We start from the raw sequence: 13,726 nt of genomic DNA on the forward strand, positions 1-13,726 counted from the left end.
AGAGTGTCTCTTCTTCTTATTAGTCTCTTCTCTAAGAGGAGTTCGTCGATATTGACGAAGCTCCTCCCAGAGTTGTGCGCTTGCATGACAATGTGAACGTGTTCGTAAGCTGTTTTCAAGGTATTGACAATACTTTGCCCCAGTGCATTGGTATTTCCACCGCAAAGCCTGGCCGCCCAGGTAGAGGCAAGTAGTGCCTTTCTTCTTCGCTTTATTCTTGCGGCAGTATTGAAACTGAAGGTCAGCAAAAGATGTTTAGAACATGTTAGGAATATATTGCTCACTGCTAATGCTTCTTGAAGCACCTCCTGAATATCCCTCTTATCTGTACTAACACAATATGTATACCCTCTAGGTAGTGTTTGCGGATACTCAGGAAGGACTTGAGCTTGCTGGATTCTAGCTGTACGTAGAGGTGCTGCGGCAGACGACGTAAGAATTGTGAGCTCCTGATTTTGCTAATAGCATGTTACCAACGTCTTGTTAACCTATTGTGAACATGTTTATACCTCATCATCAACCTCACTACCTTCTCCGTCCTCCACTCCTACCCAATCTTGCTCATCTTGATTTTGGGGCTGAGCAGTCTGTTGTAGCAAGTTAAAATCTAGGTTCTGCATGGCTAGTAAGTAAGTAGCAGGAACGGAAGAGGATTTGAAGAGACCAGTCCAGCAGAGATTTCATCAGGCCAACAAAATCCTGCCAAGACGTTAGTATGCATTAGCGTGTAGCTGCCCCACCTTTAGCGTTGGCCTGCTGACGTGCAACCTCCACACCCACTATTTCTGACATGATGACATTTTCAATCACCTATGCACTTTCACTCCCCAATTTCATCAGTTATACAGCATTCACTTACTGAGCGTTCCGTGGTGAACTTCATTCATGAAAGCAATATGAACCGTGTTAATGTCACTCCCATACCCCAACTGATTGAAGTATTAAGGAATGTCCTCCTTCACGACTTTCTTCATGCTCAGATTGACGACCCATACTTGCCGATAGAAATTTGCTTCTGGGTTGTTCGGACACTTTCCATGCCATATAGCGAAGGCAGAGTTGGCTAATATTTTCTTAACTAACAACCCTTCACAAAGTTTCTGAAAACTTGCTCAATGCACAATTGAACCCTTGTTGATAGCTTCTAGGTTGCAGTGGGGTCAGACATCAAATACTCATCGCAGGTTAGACACCTGCGGTTCTTATAGGACGGAGAAGTCCCGTGGCACCCAACCGCAACATCTTGCCTCTCTCTGAGCCTCCAGCAACATGGCTTGCATACAATTTTCACAGTATTGCGTAGTTGAGGTATCGACCCGCTCCGCATTCATACCATCAAAGAAAGTTACCCCAGCCATTTATCGAAGATAACCGAGTCGGGTGCAATGGCCTTGAACTACCTCAATATCCTCCCTGCTCTTGCTTTCAGTTTTTCGACAAAACTGATCCCTGTTCACTTTCTTCTATTGTACAATACTATGTGTTGTTTCTCACAGGTCCATTCACTACTTCAACTACTGCACGTTCACCAACAGCGCTTTTTCTTATTATCTATTCAATTGTATTGTGCGTATACATTTATAATGCGAGCTGCCCACTTTGGAATGGGTATAAGAAACCCTTCGTATTTCTACCTATCCTTCTTCATCAAACGCACGCCCAATAATCTCTACTGCAATACACAAAGCAAAGCGCCTTAATACCCAGCTTCAACTTCGCCCACGCATCTGATCAATTCCATTCTTAGCCAGTCCAGGATCATCATGCTTTACGGCGCGAAGCTTGCCCTCTTGGGCACTGTCATATCAACTATAGCATCTTCTGCCTACGCTCACATGATTTTGGCGAACCCTATTCCCTTCGGCCCACCTGGCAACACTCCCCTCGACAACGCTCCCCTCGATCCACAAGGCTCCAACTTTCCATGCAAACAGCGTGATGGCGATCCATACGTCATCCAGAAAATGAACTATCTGGCGGTCGGTTCTCAGCAGACTCTTTCATTTTCTGGAACCGCGGTTCACAGTGGTGGCTCTTGTCAGCTTGCTGTCTCACTTGACAGGGAGCCTACGAAGTCTTCCAAGTGGAAAGTCATCTACTCCATCGAGGGTGGTTGCCCTGGAGTTGGTGGCGCAGCCACCACCTTTCCATTCACCGTCCCCAAGGAACTCCCCAATGGCCAAGCAACGTTTGCGTGGCTATGGTGGAATCATAGCGGTAATCGAGAAATCTATATGAACTGCGCTCCTATCACTGTTAGTGGTGGTAGCGAAGGGCAGGACGATTTCAACCAGCTCCCTGATGTCGTGTTCGTAAACCTCGTAGCTCTGAACACCTGTAAGAACCACGAAAATTTCGACTACATTTTCGAAAACCCTGGAGAGTATAAAACTAAGATTGGTTCCGGTCCTTTCGAAGCGCTTTGTCCAGGTGGTGCCGCAGGTCAGCTGCCTGTAGGCATGCCTTCAACTGCTGCCCCAACTTCGAGAGCTACCCAGACTCCAAACAATGGACAGCATACTCAAACTCAGGCTTCTCAGACACCGGCTTCTCAAGCACTCAGTGTTCCTTCGGCTCCTGTAATCCCATCTCAAGCCCCCACTCCAAGCAGTGCCCCGATTTCAGCCCCTCCGAACATCGCCTCTACCGTTCACACCCTCGTCACAGTTACTGCCCCCACCAGTGGTGCCTCATCTGTTACCCCATCAGCTGCTCCGCCAGTTGTTCCATCAGCCCCTCCCGCTACTCCCGGTGGAGGTAGCACTTGCAGCACCGACGGCGCCCTCGTCTGCAACGGCGAGGACCAATTCGGACTCTGCAACCACGGCAAAGTTGTCTTCCAGCCTATCGCCGCCGGTACCAGGTGTCAGAATGGCCGGATTACCAAGCGCTATTTCGCCCATCGTGCTCAGCGTGCTCATCTGTAAACGGTGTCACATCCTAATCTAAGCTAACAACATTCCTGGTCTTTGAGCATCTTATTCTCTGGTAGAATAGGAGGAAGAGTCTTTCAAAAGACCGTGGGGGCGTTCTTAATCTTCATCTTGCAAAAGTACAATATGCACAGGGCTTCCAACGAGGCGTAGTACTGTACGATTGGGCGATTTTGAGGCCTGTACGGGTGAGATTTTGTGTACGTTCGTACGACAGGGAGGAGGAGAGGTAGGTGTACGTATCGTAACTGTTACGGCTCACGTGATCTGTACGAGTAGTATGATTTGATTAAAGTACGCCGTACTCTAGTTAAAACAGCTAAGACTATAGGTCTCTAGAGACGCAAGATTAAGGTCTAATTAACTATAAAATAACTAGTTCTCCCTAGTAACAAGAGCAGATAGGACTAGATGAGGCCTGTAAGGCGGCAAGAGGCGTGGATAGATAACTCTGCAATAGAAAATGGTCTGTAATAGGCATTTTTGAGACGACAGACTGCAGATGGATAGATTAAACCCCTTAGAAAGAGATTTAAGCGCCCGCAGGCCTCCTGCTCGCCAGAGCCCTCCTACCCCTCCAGAACCCCTATACAAACTTCCTAAAAGGGTAATACGATCTGTACTACGTACCGTACCTAGGGCATCATTAATTGTACGGTACGGCTCACGAACTCGGTACGTTCGTACTGAACACGTGACCGTTACGGTTCACTTTGTACGGACCGTAGTACGGCCCGTTGGAAGCCCTGAATATGCACACGTACCATTTTTACATGTGTATCTCATTGCAATACATAAACTCATTTTCTCCTCTGTTCTTTTCCCCTGCCTTGCTGGAGGAAAAGGGAAGGAGAATAAATGTATGTGTTGTGGATTGATTTACATTAATTTTTAACACCATATGGGGAGGCCTAATTTGGGTAGTACACTTTAATAGAACCTTATTTGGGAAACCTTACGTCTTACTGATGGCTGGGATGGACTTTTAATGTTTAGATCTAAGCTAGCGCGTGGTTTGATGTTGCGTACGCGGAATACGATGGCAGCTATATACGTCTTGGGCTGATTCCGTTGTTGATTGACTGGTAAGATGAGATGCCAGGAAAGCTTAATAGAGCAGGCAGAAATATCAATTCAAGGGTAAGGTGCCTCCCTGCGTAGCGAGACACCCTGTGTGGCGAGACAAATGAGGGGTACTTTGACTTTTAGCAATTGGAGAACCTCTGCGCACAACGAATATTGCTATAGATTTATGAAGATAATACGCTGTAGCTAATTTTAAGTGTCTACAATGCATTCCTATAAAAAATTACGTTCGCATCGTTGTCTCTGAGCTTAATTTGTACAGCGCCTTCTTTCGTGGCATAACAGATTGCTCTCCCCACAGCGTCAACCATTAGTCTTTATTGTTCTAAATTTTGCAAAATAGCCTTGTCTGAGCCTCTGAACCTCCCTCTAATGCTCAGAAGTCATTATTAGCCTTGCACGCGCTATTGCAGGCAAATTCATGCAGCGTCGCCATGCCGGTTGGTACTTCTAGCGGAAGCGAGACTCTAACCCTAGCTAATGCAATTTGACCGTGCACGTCACATCTCATCGTTTGGGGGTAATTTACCAAAGGATCTGTGGCTGTGCAGATCGCACAAGCGCTCGGAATATCTGTAAATCCGCCACAGGATTGGGAGCAATGCCAAAGAGAGTGACTCAGCAACCCGGCTCAGAAACGGCAACGGTCTAGGGCGCGGGAACTAAATCCGGGCGCCACAGCACGTGCATAGAGCAACCCTCAAATATCATCTTTCTCAAAAAAGCTCTCAACGCCTCTCGCACAAGGTCAGTGCCAGCGCGGTTCGGCCGTCCTCCTTGCTAGTGGTGGCAAGATTCGTGTACCGCCGAAGTACCTGTTACAGTCGTATCGTGCTTACAAATAAGCTTCTAGAACATACACCCCCCTCCCATGAGCGGACTGCTAGCGTCGCACGGCCATGTGGCTCATACAACGAACCAGCGTGTATATCCACCTCTCAACTCTTACTCTGATTCGCTAGTTGCAACATTCTTAAGCGGAGCTAGCAGTCCGCTCATGGGAGGGGGGTGTATCTCTGAAATTTCCGCAAAAGGAGCCTGGCGCCTGCGCCGCGTGCTCGGGATCGCCCCGCCGGTTGCTAGCCGCCTGCGAAGTTTCTAGACTTATATAATCGCATAACAGCCTTTAAGGCATTGTGCTCCTAACATTGGTGCATTAGGCGGCGAAATATGCCGATATAGCTAAGTTCGAACGAGCGACACCACTGCCCGAAGGAGCTGCGTCACGTGACCCTTTGCTACAAAACCGAGCAAAAGATCTGTTTTGGCTTTGGCATCGTTGCCGTGAGACCTGCTCCTCGACTCTTAACCAGGAATCAGCCTTGCATTATCACTGCGGCTTCACCGATATATCAGTCCACAATGCGGGCGGACACCAATCATCGCACGACACCTCACTCTTCATCTCAGCCTTGCTGTGGATCTGTTGCAGCCTGTTTCCCGATCAGCCTTTCGTGAACCAGATCTAAAATCAGTTTATACAAGTAATCGATCTACTCATCTCTGTTAATTGATCCGGTCTTCTCGCTTCAACGATAACATTTGTTTGCTCTTGTTAGGGTCGAGCACTGCTCTCGAAGAACGTTCTCGGTCCTTATCTAATCGTGATGGTTCCCTGGCAGCTTTCTGTCGAACTGACCAGGCTGTTCGAGCCACTGGTTACGGGAGCAGCTACAAACGCCCTCTCCGATGTGGTTTCTTGGGCTAAGAGCGTCCGAAAGGCGGGTTCAGACGTGACCGTTGAAATGGACCTAGCTACAGTATTCGGACGAGGCAGAATCGAACCGGCTCTCGAGGAAAGTTTCCAGGAAGCCGTGGTAAAGCCTTTTACGATAACGAGAATCCATCGTGGCAACGAACACGACAACCTTGAGCTTTCTACAGGCGCGGGCCACACGCTCACATGGAAGCAGAATCCGATGTATCGCGAACTGTTCTCGTCAGTCATCCAGCTCTCGTTTCTAGGATGGATCCATGAGAGGAGCTCTCTAGCGACAACGCTTAGCGACTGCTTCACAGAAAGATTCGATGCAAAGTTGTCCAAAATGGAAAGCCCCGGGGTCGACGGCATATACCGTACCCTAGAAGCGTGCAGTTCGGAGACTTCCGATTTTAGATGGTCCGGATATGTCACACAGGCTAGTTCCAGGCTCGGAAGAGTTCTTGGGGGTATCCGAAAGCCTCACAGCGACTTGCTTGGGTTGCCGGCCAATATCCTCTTCCACTGCCTCGATTTTCTCTACGTTGTCCAAAGGATGCCCGAAGAGCGGTACATGGAGGTTGACGGACCAGAGGGCATCTTGGCTCTGATAATCTGGACCCACTACATCCTTGGATTAAGTATCCTTATCAAGAATATAAAATCTCAAGACGAAGTGATTTTCGAAAACAAAGAGAACCCCAATCCGGTCGTTACTGTCAGGCTCAACGACGCAGAGTATCTTGGCGAGGAGTCCACGGTATGCCTTTATTCAAAAGAACGTGAACTGATACTATCGCCGGACCCTGAACTTCTCAGCAACAGAAAAGTCGAAGTCCTGGAACGTCTCCAACTTAGGGGATACGGAACCATCACACTATGTAGACTCCTAAATGAGCCGGTCGACACCTTCATTCACGGGCCTGATAATGCGTTCTTAGTTGAAGCGACCGAGTTCGTAGTCGCCCTGGCCGGTCAAATCTCCCATCGACTTGTGCGAGTACGGGATCCATATGAGCACCGGGTAACTCGACCTCAATCTACCATCCCTATCAATTCCCAGATCTTTGACGCGGCTAGCATTTTATTCGGGAGCCCTTACTCCATAGATCGCAAGGATAGGGTCCGCTTTCTCAAGGAGAGCGTAGAGAAATTCTGTGAAATGATGCAGCAGGATACGTACTGGTTGAACTTTGCCCTCCCACTGGCACTAGAGAAACGATTGAAAACCCTACACTTATCTAGCGCCAAAGATTCTGCTACTATGGACAGTTTGGTTACGCTAGCCACTACTCTTGTGTGTCTGGCTCGAGTACCGAACCTGGATACCTGTATTGAGTTAAAGTTGGCATATGGAGGTCCAAGACACAAAATTCGCAATTTTACCGATAAAATCTCCCGAGATTGCGACACCATTGATCTGGAGCATCTTGACATCTACGGTCACCTCAGCGGTCTACTTTTAGGCTCGAAAAGCCTCGACCTTCGCGCGCGGGATCGTGGTGTATTCATGATAAGCGACTTTGGGTGGACGGTCAGTCTTCCTGTTTATGGTGAATCAGATCCGGCTATGGTGGATCCGGAGAGCGTATTCATATTCAAGGGGGTACCAACGAGGTCCAAAACTCTGGAGCGTAAGCCCCGGGTTCTAGATGGTGCCGTCATGGACCTAAGACCACTCCCGACCCCGAGGTTTAACTCTGTTTCGGATCGTGGAACGAAATCCTACCAACCAAGGTGCATCTCTCCAGTACAAAGCTGGAAAGAGTATGTTGGATCCCGTTTAGACGGTTTCCACGTATTGGTGAAAGCCACAGGCATTCATTCGGAGCACTTAGACCAACATGGAAACCCCCTGCCGTTCCAGCGCGTTCTCGGGTACCGCTTCTTACATGAAACCTTATGGGACGCTTATCTAGCCTCACAGTGTGAACGCGAATGCAATAATAGAATTGATGAGGGGCAAAGCGCGAAAAAACGAAAAGACGAAGCGGTTCTCGGCATGGGTGTGGCCACTTCAGCGGGCAATTGGACGTGGGGTGATGATACATTTGAGGATCACAAAGCGATGTTTCCTGAACGTCTGGTAGTAATACTTGTCAAAAACGACCAAAGATCACGATGGTTAGCCGTGCTTGCTGCAGGACGTCGGACACATGACAGGAAGCTGATGATTCGTGGAAGCCTTTGCTGCGAGGATTGCGCCGTCCAAGCAGCAGCGGACCGGTCGGGAAGATGGATTATTGTTATCTGAAATTCTTGCTATATTCAATTAAGAAGGTTCCCATACTTCATCATCTCTTACCAAGCATAATTTTCTATTAAGCATGATTTCTGTTATCAAGTTATAATGAATATGCTAAAATAAACGCACTAACTCTTATAGAATTAAAGAAGTGTATTGAGCTTAGCACTAGCAGTTTAAGCTTTTAGCTACTTCTGGGTCTTGTCTACACTTAAGCCACAATTAGCGATGATCATAGGCTACATTCTGCCCCCTATCCATGAAAATTTAACATGTTTACGTTACAGTATCCATTGTAATCGAAGATTTACCCATGACGTTCGACAACTAAGGCTGGGAGTACCATTCATCTCGATGATTAGGGCGGAAGTTGAACAATTCTGGCTTATGCCACTAAGTTCGAGCACTTCTAAATGAGTGTGAAATCTTTCCATTCATCCTCTTTTCTGCCGTACTAATTTCCGGAGTTTCAAGACTTTGTGATAAGCCGCTCACGAATTGACGGACAGCCCAAGCCGACGCAGCTCGTTCCTCCCGGCGGGCCCGGATGACTTCTCGACAGAGCGCGTCCGTTAAATCAGCGAACTCTACAGCCATATAATTTTTTCGACGACATCGTTGGCAAGCTCTTCATATGGTACTTGTCCCGTGACAAGATAATATATGGTTGAACCAAGGGCGAATATGTCTTCGTCGACGGTGGGCGGCTTCTTTAGCAGACCCCGAGCAGATGATTGCTTAGGCTGCTGACGACAACGTGCTTTTACAACACAACGTAATTCGAGCATACAGTACATTTAGCTACCCTATTGCCGACATGTCGCTGTATGATCCAGAAGCTTATTTGTAAGCAAGATGCCGCTGTAACAGGTACTTTGGCGGTACGGGTTCTTGCCACCGCTAGCAGGGAGGACGGCCGACCCGCACCGGCCTTGACCTTGCGGGGTGGCGAATTCTATATGTGTTCTCAGAGAATTGAGTTGGTTGACGGGAGGCATGGCTAAGGCTGAGGGGCGGATGCCAAGTTGTGAGACTGACATGTGTTGGCTGACTAAACGAGCGCCAGCCCTCACTGCGCTGCTCCCAATCCTAAGTCGGGTTTACTAATATTCCGAGCGCTTGCACGATCTGCACAGCCATAGATCTTATAGTAAATTACCCGCGGAGTCATCTCGCATTAGCCAGAATTAGTGGTTCGCTTCCGCTGGAAGTACCAATTGACATGGCAGCTCAGCATGAATTTGCCCGCGACAGCGCACTCCAGGCTAATAATAACTTCTAAGCAGTAGAGGGAGGTTCTAAGGCTTAGATAGGAGTATTCTACGAAAATTCAGAGCGATAAAAACCTAACATTAGCGCCATAGGGAGGGAGGACTGTTATAATATAAAAGAAGGTGCTGTATAAATTAGGCTCAGAGGCGACAATGCGACAGTAATATTCAGGAAAGAGTAGATTATAGACATTTAGTATTAGCTACAGCAGATTATTTTTATTAAATTATAGCAATATTTGTTGTGCGGATGCGTTTTCTAGTTGCTAAAAGTCAAAGTACCCCTCATTTGTCTCGCCACATAGGGTGTCTCGCTACGCAGGGATGCACCTTAGTCGTAATTTTTTAGTTTCCTTTCCACTTTAGCTTTGCTTTTTAGTCCGTCAGCTAAGCAATTCTTATTAGCTGAAGGCGAATGAGTCTTTCAGTAACAACCGCCATAGAAATGTATTCTTACTACCTCATAATCGTTCATAGAAGAGAAGGTATTAGAATGTACGATTAAGCTCGTCTTTCAACGCCCCGTCCGGTACGTTGCGCTTCCCCTCTTTTCTATTCGAAATACGGCGGTAAGTAAGATGTGTATGGTCAAAGGGGAGATAGAGGTAAGGGCGGGATAGGGTGTTGTGCGGCCTGCTAATAGAGTGAAGGGGGTGGGAGTGGGTGAGGGAAGAGGGCGTAGAAGGATGTGCAAAGGCAGAAAATAAGACAGTCTTGAATTCCAGTTTAACTTATTTATCTGTGTCTATGCTCATATGTAGATCTGACTATCTAAAGCGTGCCTTACTCCTAGAGTTAACCCCTATCTTTCCGTCGTCATCATGACGTTACCTGATTCAGAATCCAGTCTGACTCGACGTAGATATCAACTTCCATCGCCCGCCCATCGCAACCCAGATATTTATCCTAATTGTGAATCCATGTATGCTAATCCCTCGCATGCACACCAACATCCCAGCCCTTCAATCTGATAACAGGTCTAACTATCACAGCAGGTGTCGCCAGTTCCGGTTGTAGTAAAAGGTATTCCGGTGCAGTCGACCTATTTACCCCATTGGCTCTCCATCTCATGGATATAGAGAGCCGGAGAGTTCGATGTCGGCGGATACTTATGGATGTATGATGGTTCACTGCTCGATAACGCTTGTAGCTGACTGGTTGTCCGGAAGAACAAGCGCAAGTGCAAGGGCAATTGTGGTGTCGTACAGTGTGATGGGTGTTGAGCAACTCGGCAGAGGGAGGGCAATTATGTACCTCTTCAGCCTGCCTCCCAACGCCTGAACTACTGACTCTCTCGGCAGCGAAAACATCAACGACGGCGATGAAGATCGCAGAATTAGTCAGCTTACCCGTAAAGAGCTTCGTGGGATCCAGAGTCATTAAAAAGCACTGCTCAAAATTGCGTACTGAGGGAAAGGAGAATGTTGGATGTGGCAGAATCATGGATTATATGCGTGCCTGGGAAAGCGTAAAACGAAAGTTTTTGGGGAGGTATTCGACTGTGTGGGTGTATATTATTGTAGTAGCCCGAGATCGGTTGTCAGGTAGTAGTGGTTTATACTAGACGGAATTTCCTGAGACCGTTCCTCTGCTCTCCCAGCGATGAACATCATTCCCTCAACGCAGAGCGCATTAACACGGACGTACCAATTTGAAAACCGAAACACAGATTCAAGGCAATGCATTGTTTGCTTACTTGCTAAAGATAAACGAACGAGGAAAAGCTTGTTTAGTGGGGACGGATTTCATAGCTGAGCAAACTTAAACGCGATGATACTCGGGTTTCTCGAACCAAGCTTCAAAATTTTGGAGTAAATGACCGCCCAGTATAGATGCAAAACATAAAAAAAAAGATAGAGCGAATGTCTATCCAGTAGGAGACATGCGCGAACTGCGCTCCACAACAATATCGTGTTGCACGTTGACAGCAAAATGTCGCTGTTGAGGAGGCGCTGGAGCTGTGGGCGGCATCTTTTGGAATCGGTCGCGCCAGGCGCCTAGTGATGTTTCGTTCAATCCGTAAATGATGGCATCGGCGAAGCCTTGGACTACGATGCAGGCCTAATTAATAAGTCAGGTACGTTGTGGAAGAAATGTACGAGTAATCCTTACTTTATCTACTGTCGCTATTCCGAACGGAGCCGCTTTGCCAGTAGAAGATTGGTATATACGAATCGTGGTAGGAATTGTCCATATAATCATATACACCAGAGGATACGACATCATCTGATATGCCATCTTCTTGAGGACTGGAGAGGGCTTTCGGACGTGCGTTCGTCCTGGAGCCGGGGTGGACGACCCACCGCTGCGTTCAATATCCATGTCTTTGCTTCCCATATTCATGGATACAGAAGGCCGGCCAATTCGACGCGTGGAGGACACGGACTCTGTTTCTGGCGAAAGGGAGTGTGGCGAAGCTTCGTCGTTGAAACTCATAAATCGATTGTGGGCCTTGTAGATGAGGCGGTAGAGATGGACATAAAGGCCGAGGATGATGAGGATGATGAACCAACGTGGGATAAAGTTGACTAGGAGGCGAACACGATCGCTAGTGAACCAGCACCCTGAATACCAGTCAGCCAAAGAAGATGATAACGATACGGAGTGGAGGTTTGAGAAAGGTGAACGGACAAGCACCGATATCTCCATATCCTCCAATTACAAGTCCTAGGGTTGCCCAGAGTGCGGAAAATCCCCAAGGCAAGCACCATAGTACGATACGATGCTCTTGGATCCACGTCGACTGAAGCTTGTAGTTTGCTAAGATGAGAAAGGTAGAAACGGCAATGACGAGCACCCAGTAGTCTGCTATCACGCGGGTAAGCTCATGTCGATCGATAATTGATCAGGGACATTAGAACTTACTTTGGACCACGAAGAACTGAGTCATGAAGCCATTAAAACTACAAAATGTCTTCTGTCGCGGATCTGAGAGAATGTGACCAGAGAGGTTGACTGCGCAAGATGACAGAAAGTTGACCGCCATCAAGAAATCCGAAATCGCTAGTCCGAGGATGAGTTGGTGGCGAAACGTTCGGACTTGTTTGAACAACTAAACAAACAGTTAGCAAAGAGGTTTTCGTGCTGAGGATCGAACGCAGTGGCTTCACGTACGCAGAAACTCATGACAATCCATCCTGCTCCAATGATGCTCAACACCGAGACCACAGCTATGACCGTGTTGAGAACCCTAATCTCATGGGCATGAGCTGGTGCTGAGAGCACTGCCTTGTCAAGGATGTCTAACTCTATATCGGCCATGTTGTAGTAAAGAATTTCAGAAAATGAATGTGAAAGGTATCAAGAAATCGAACATGCCGTCTTCAATGTGCCGTTTCATAAACGTCTCTTGCTTCATATTATACGGAGACGATGTTATCGACACCACCCGATCGGGAATGGGGATGCAAGAAGGAATTTCATAAACCGTCTCGATATCGCACAGAGACCGTTGCTCCCAAGAGCCTTATCTTGAGCGTTGCTCGGCCGGAAAAGCAAAAAAATAGTGAACCCTGCATCCCCCCAACTTCATAATCTCGAAACTGCCAGCCCGAAAAGGGACCAGGGGATTCGGGAAGACTATTGGGTACCCACAAACAGTCCAGTCACTGGTGATACCTTATTCTGCGAATTGCGCATGCACACTGCACGTATTCCGAGCTGTTGGATCAACAAGCTCGATTCAAGCGCAACGCCACACCTTCTTGGACGAGGATGGAGAGCTGTCAAAATTAGACTTCCGGTGCCTCCCACGATCCCTAACCGAGGATGGGTGGGATGATTCTTGCCCTGAAGGAAGGAGCGCGGAGTCATGTTTGAGCTTCCGTTCGGGGCGGCACGGCTTCGATACTTGTGGCGCACGGCGTTCTCATAGAACTAAAGAACATGTCTCCACGAGCCCCAACTGTCCTTTTTTTTGAATAGGAGAGCATCTGGAATGCACGAGCTTGTCTCCCACTCCCGGAATATTTCGTATGCGATGCGATGCGATGCGTTACGCCACACTCGTCTGCAAGTGCTTCAGAGAGGCTAGTGGCTGGTGGCTGATGGAGACTGAGAAGCATGCAGGAACAATAGTCTGGAGCGCCTCCGCAGGTGACCGGAAATGGTCAATTGTGGTGGAGAAAGCTGGGGCAGGATGCTCGAGAAAAAGCATCTCGTCAACAGCCTGGCCAATGTGATTGCCTCGCTGATGTCCCGGACATTTCCAGGACTTCTGAGACCTGAGCTTCTTTGAGAACACGAGTCTGTGGGGGCCCTGGCTCTGGTTAGTGCCAAGCATCTTGATCAAGCCTCGTGCATCGTTCTTCGATTTAACGGTGATGTTCAGTCAAGGTTCCTCAGGTGATGGAGATGCCTCACTGAGGAGAGATTCAGGATAACACGAGAGCAGCTGATCCTTTGAAAAAAAGAAAATATTGTAGAACGGGAATTGAGGTATCCAGTCGGACAATTTTCCAATATCGACACTGCTTGCAGATCGCGGCTAAGT

At 47.9% G+C, this 13,726-nt stretch overlaps 5 protein-coding genes across 5 annotated transcripts; 3 read left to right on the top strand and 2 right to left on the bottom strand.

The window, feature by feature from the left end:
* Window positions 1–31: 31 nt before the first annotated feature.
* On the bottom strand, window positions 32–1,358 carry BDR25DRAFT_362913 (uncharacterized protein; the record flags this gene model as incomplete). Its single annotated transcript, XM_033696648.1, has 11 exons — window positions 32–60; window positions 90–234; window positions 285–458; window positions 510–525; window positions 552–578; window positions 645–699; window positions 741–810; window positions 879–929; window positions 963–1,107; window positions 1,167–1,174; window positions 1,230–1,358. The coding sequence occupies 11 exons, from the start codon at window positions 1,356–1,358 to the stop codon at window positions 32–34; spliced, it is 849 nt and encodes a 282-aa protein (XP_033540217.1).
* Window positions 1,359–1,763: 405 nt separating this feature from the next.
* On the top strand, window positions 1,764–2,927 carry BDR25DRAFT_384675 (uncharacterized protein; the record flags this gene model as incomplete). The annotated part of the gene is made up of 2 exons (XM_033697895.1): window positions 1,764–2,453; window positions 2,532–2,927. The coding sequence occupies 2 exons, from the start codon at window positions 1,764–1,766 to the stop codon at window positions 2,925–2,927; spliced, it is 1,086 nt and encodes a 361-aa protein (XP_033540218.1).
* A 1,526-nt stretch (window positions 2,928–4,453) lies between these two features.
* Window positions 4,454–9,245, top strand: BDR25DRAFT_362916 (uncharacterized protein; the record flags this gene model as incomplete). The annotated part of the gene is made up of 15 exons (XM_033696649.1): window positions 4,454–4,463; window positions 4,571–4,665; window positions 4,712–4,850; window positions 4,907–5,094; window positions 5,180–5,473; window positions 5,579–7,849; window positions 7,882–7,998; window positions 8,180–8,360; window positions 8,451–8,490; window positions 8,526–8,606; window positions 8,641–8,662; window positions 8,706–8,809; window positions 8,868–8,946; window positions 8,996–9,056; window positions 9,100–9,245. The coding sequence occupies 15 exons, from the start codon at window positions 4,454–4,456 to the stop codon at window positions 9,243–9,245; spliced, it is 3,828 nt and encodes a 1,275-aa protein (XP_033540219.1).
* Window positions 9,246–10,158: 913 nt separating this feature from the next.
* Window positions 10,159–11,066, top strand: BDR25DRAFT_362918 (uncharacterized protein; the record flags this gene model as incomplete). Its single annotated transcript, XM_033696650.1, has 6 exons — window positions 10,159–10,211; window positions 10,240–10,351; window positions 10,385–10,428; window positions 10,459–10,787; window positions 10,835–10,920; window positions 10,986–11,066. The coding sequence occupies 6 exons, from the start codon at window positions 10,159–10,161 to the stop codon at window positions 11,064–11,066; spliced, it is 705 nt and encodes a 234-aa protein (XP_033540220.1).
* A 34-nt stretch (window positions 11,067–11,100) lies between these two features.
* On the bottom strand, window positions 11,101–12,495 carry BDR25DRAFT_298177 (uncharacterized protein; the record flags this gene model as incomplete). Its single annotated transcript, XM_033689051.1, has 6 exons — window positions 11,101–11,295; window positions 11,347–11,475; window positions 11,584–11,798; window positions 11,866–12,042; window positions 12,100–12,286; window positions 12,349–12,495. The coding sequence occupies 6 exons, from the start codon at window positions 12,493–12,495 to the stop codon at window positions 11,101–11,103; spliced, it is 1,050 nt and encodes a 349-aa protein (XP_033540221.1).
* Window positions 12,496–13,726: the final 1,231 nt, after the last annotated feature.

Source organism: Lindgomyces ingoldianus, assembly GCF_010093535.1.
Source record: "Lindgomyces ingoldianus strain ATCC 200398 unplaced genomic scaffold BDR25scaffold_60, whole genome shotgun sequence".
Lineage (NCBI taxonomy): Eukaryota > Fungi > Ascomycota > Dothideomycetes > Pleosporales > Lindgomycetaceae > Lindgomyces > Lindgomyces ingoldianus.